This window comes from Propithecus coquereli, unplaced genomic scaffold (assembly GCF_000956105.1).
Source record: "Propithecus coquereli isolate 6110/MARCELLA unplaced genomic scaffold, Pcoq_1.0 Scaffold291, whole genome shotgun sequence".
NCBI classification, from domain to species: Eukaryota; Metazoa; Chordata; class Mammalia; order Primates; family Indriidae; genus Propithecus; species Propithecus coquereli.
Genome location: NW_012148519.1, coordinates 1,030,858 through 1,032,510, shown reverse-complemented (window position 1 = coordinate 1,032,510; position 1,653 = coordinate 1,030,858). Strand labels below are relative to the sequence as shown.

At 49.6% G+C, this 1,653-nt stretch overlaps 1 protein-coding gene across 1 annotated transcript in view; it reads left to right on the top strand.

Moving 5' to 3' along the window:
- The window catches only part of CCL23 (chemokine (C-C motif) ligand 23), a 3,745-nt gene extending 2,384 nt beyond the window's left edge, over nt 1–1,361 (top strand). The window contains 4 exon segments of the mRNA XM_012648633.1: nt 78–157; nt 358–380; nt 566–712; nt 1,137–1,361. Coding sequence (XP_012504087.1) covers nt 78–157; nt 358–380; nt 566–712; nt 1,137–1,275 — 389 coding nt within the window. The 3' untranslated portion in view covers nt 1,276–1,361.
- Nucleotides 1,362–1,653: the final 292 nt, after the last annotated feature.

Sequence of the window (1,653 nt, the reverse complement as noted above, 5' to 3'; positions counted from 1 at the left end):
GGAATGGGGTGGGTGGAGACTCTGAGACAATGCTGCCTTCCAGCAATTTCTCTCTAAGCCCGGTCTGTTTCTTCCAGATACAGAGACAAGAGAACTCACGGTGGAAAATCTTCAGCTTGGATCTTCAGTAATGAGCCATGGTAAACGATCAGATATGGCATATATTTAAAAGCAGCAAGGAGGTACAGATCTGCACTATGGCTTCCAGCCAGCCCATTTACAGGACAGGGAGAGAACAGGAGGGTTCTGAAGGTGGTGAACGTCTCCAGGGAAGATCAGGATGGCCATGGGGACCTCCTTCACAGCTGGCTTCTTTATTCCCCCCTGGCTGACCCAGGAGTCTGCTCCCTTGGGCAGAGGGTGCTCTCTGACAGCTGCAGGTGTCTGCAGATGCCTTCTCCTTCTGGGGGAAATGCTCCTGACCCTGTTGTGGCCCACCCTGGCTGTCCTCAGACACACAGCTCAACCCTGGGGAGGCTGTGAAGCAAGGGCTGGCCAAGGAGGAGGAATCATCTCTTCTGAGTCCTGCACCTTCTGACCCTGCACAGTACTCTTGAGGAAAAAGGCTTGGCCCCTAAGTGGCCCTTTCTCTTGCTGCAGGCTTCCAAAGCCCTCCTGACTGCTGCTTCTCCTACACCCCACGAAGCATCCGGTGTTCAATCATGGAAGATTATTTTGTAACGAGCAGTGGGTGCTCCCAGCCAGCTGTCATGTAAGTGCCAAGCTCACCGACCATGTGCTGGGGAGAGGGAGGCTGCAGGGTCTTGCAGGGAGGACCTGATGGGTGGGTGTCCAGAAAAGTCCCACCCTCTGCATCCTGCCAGGTAAGGGGCAGCTTGTGTGCTTACTAGGACCCTGTGGGGTACCGGGGATGAGATGGCCCCAGCGGAGAGAAGGGTAGGGAAGGAAGAAGGGAGCAGACACAAGGCTGCCCAAGGACACGCCCATGAGTCACTAGAGGGTCTCACAGGCTGAGGGAGGGCCTCACGGGGACAGTGGCTGTGAGCTGCCACCAGCAGAGAATGGGAAGAACAGGCTGTTTCAAATGGGGAATCCAAGGGGCAGGGAGGATGGGGCTCCCCTTCTTTATTTGCTGAAAACACCTCAGTGTGTGATCTTTCTCCCCTTGTCCACAGCTTCCGCACCAAGAAAGGGCAACGTGTCTGTGCCAACCCCAGTGACAGTCAAGTTCAGGACTGCATAACAAAGCTGAAGCTGAACTCAAATATCAAGGGCCCAGTAATAATGACACTTGTTGACAAGATGGGACACTAGTTTCCAGACAACCCACCTCCAGCTCTCTTGCCCCAACTCCCTTATGAGCATCTCTTGACCTGAATTATTTTTTAAAAAACAACATTTATTCTTCTGTTCTGGTTTTAAAGCAATACATCCAATAAAGAATATCTAATTTGCTTTGCTTGAATTTTAAGAGAAAAAAGAAACCGAAGGAATTATCGAACTTTAGATAAGTGTTGTCTTCAAAACAAGAGACATAGTGTAATTTCTTAAAAACCAAAAAGATGACTCATTCAGATTTAGATTGAATATGTGTCAAAGATGTGTTTAACCCATTGGTGAGGGGACCATTAAAATAATTCAAAGATCTTTTGAGAAACAGACATTTGTATAGTTAATTGGGGGCGATATTCT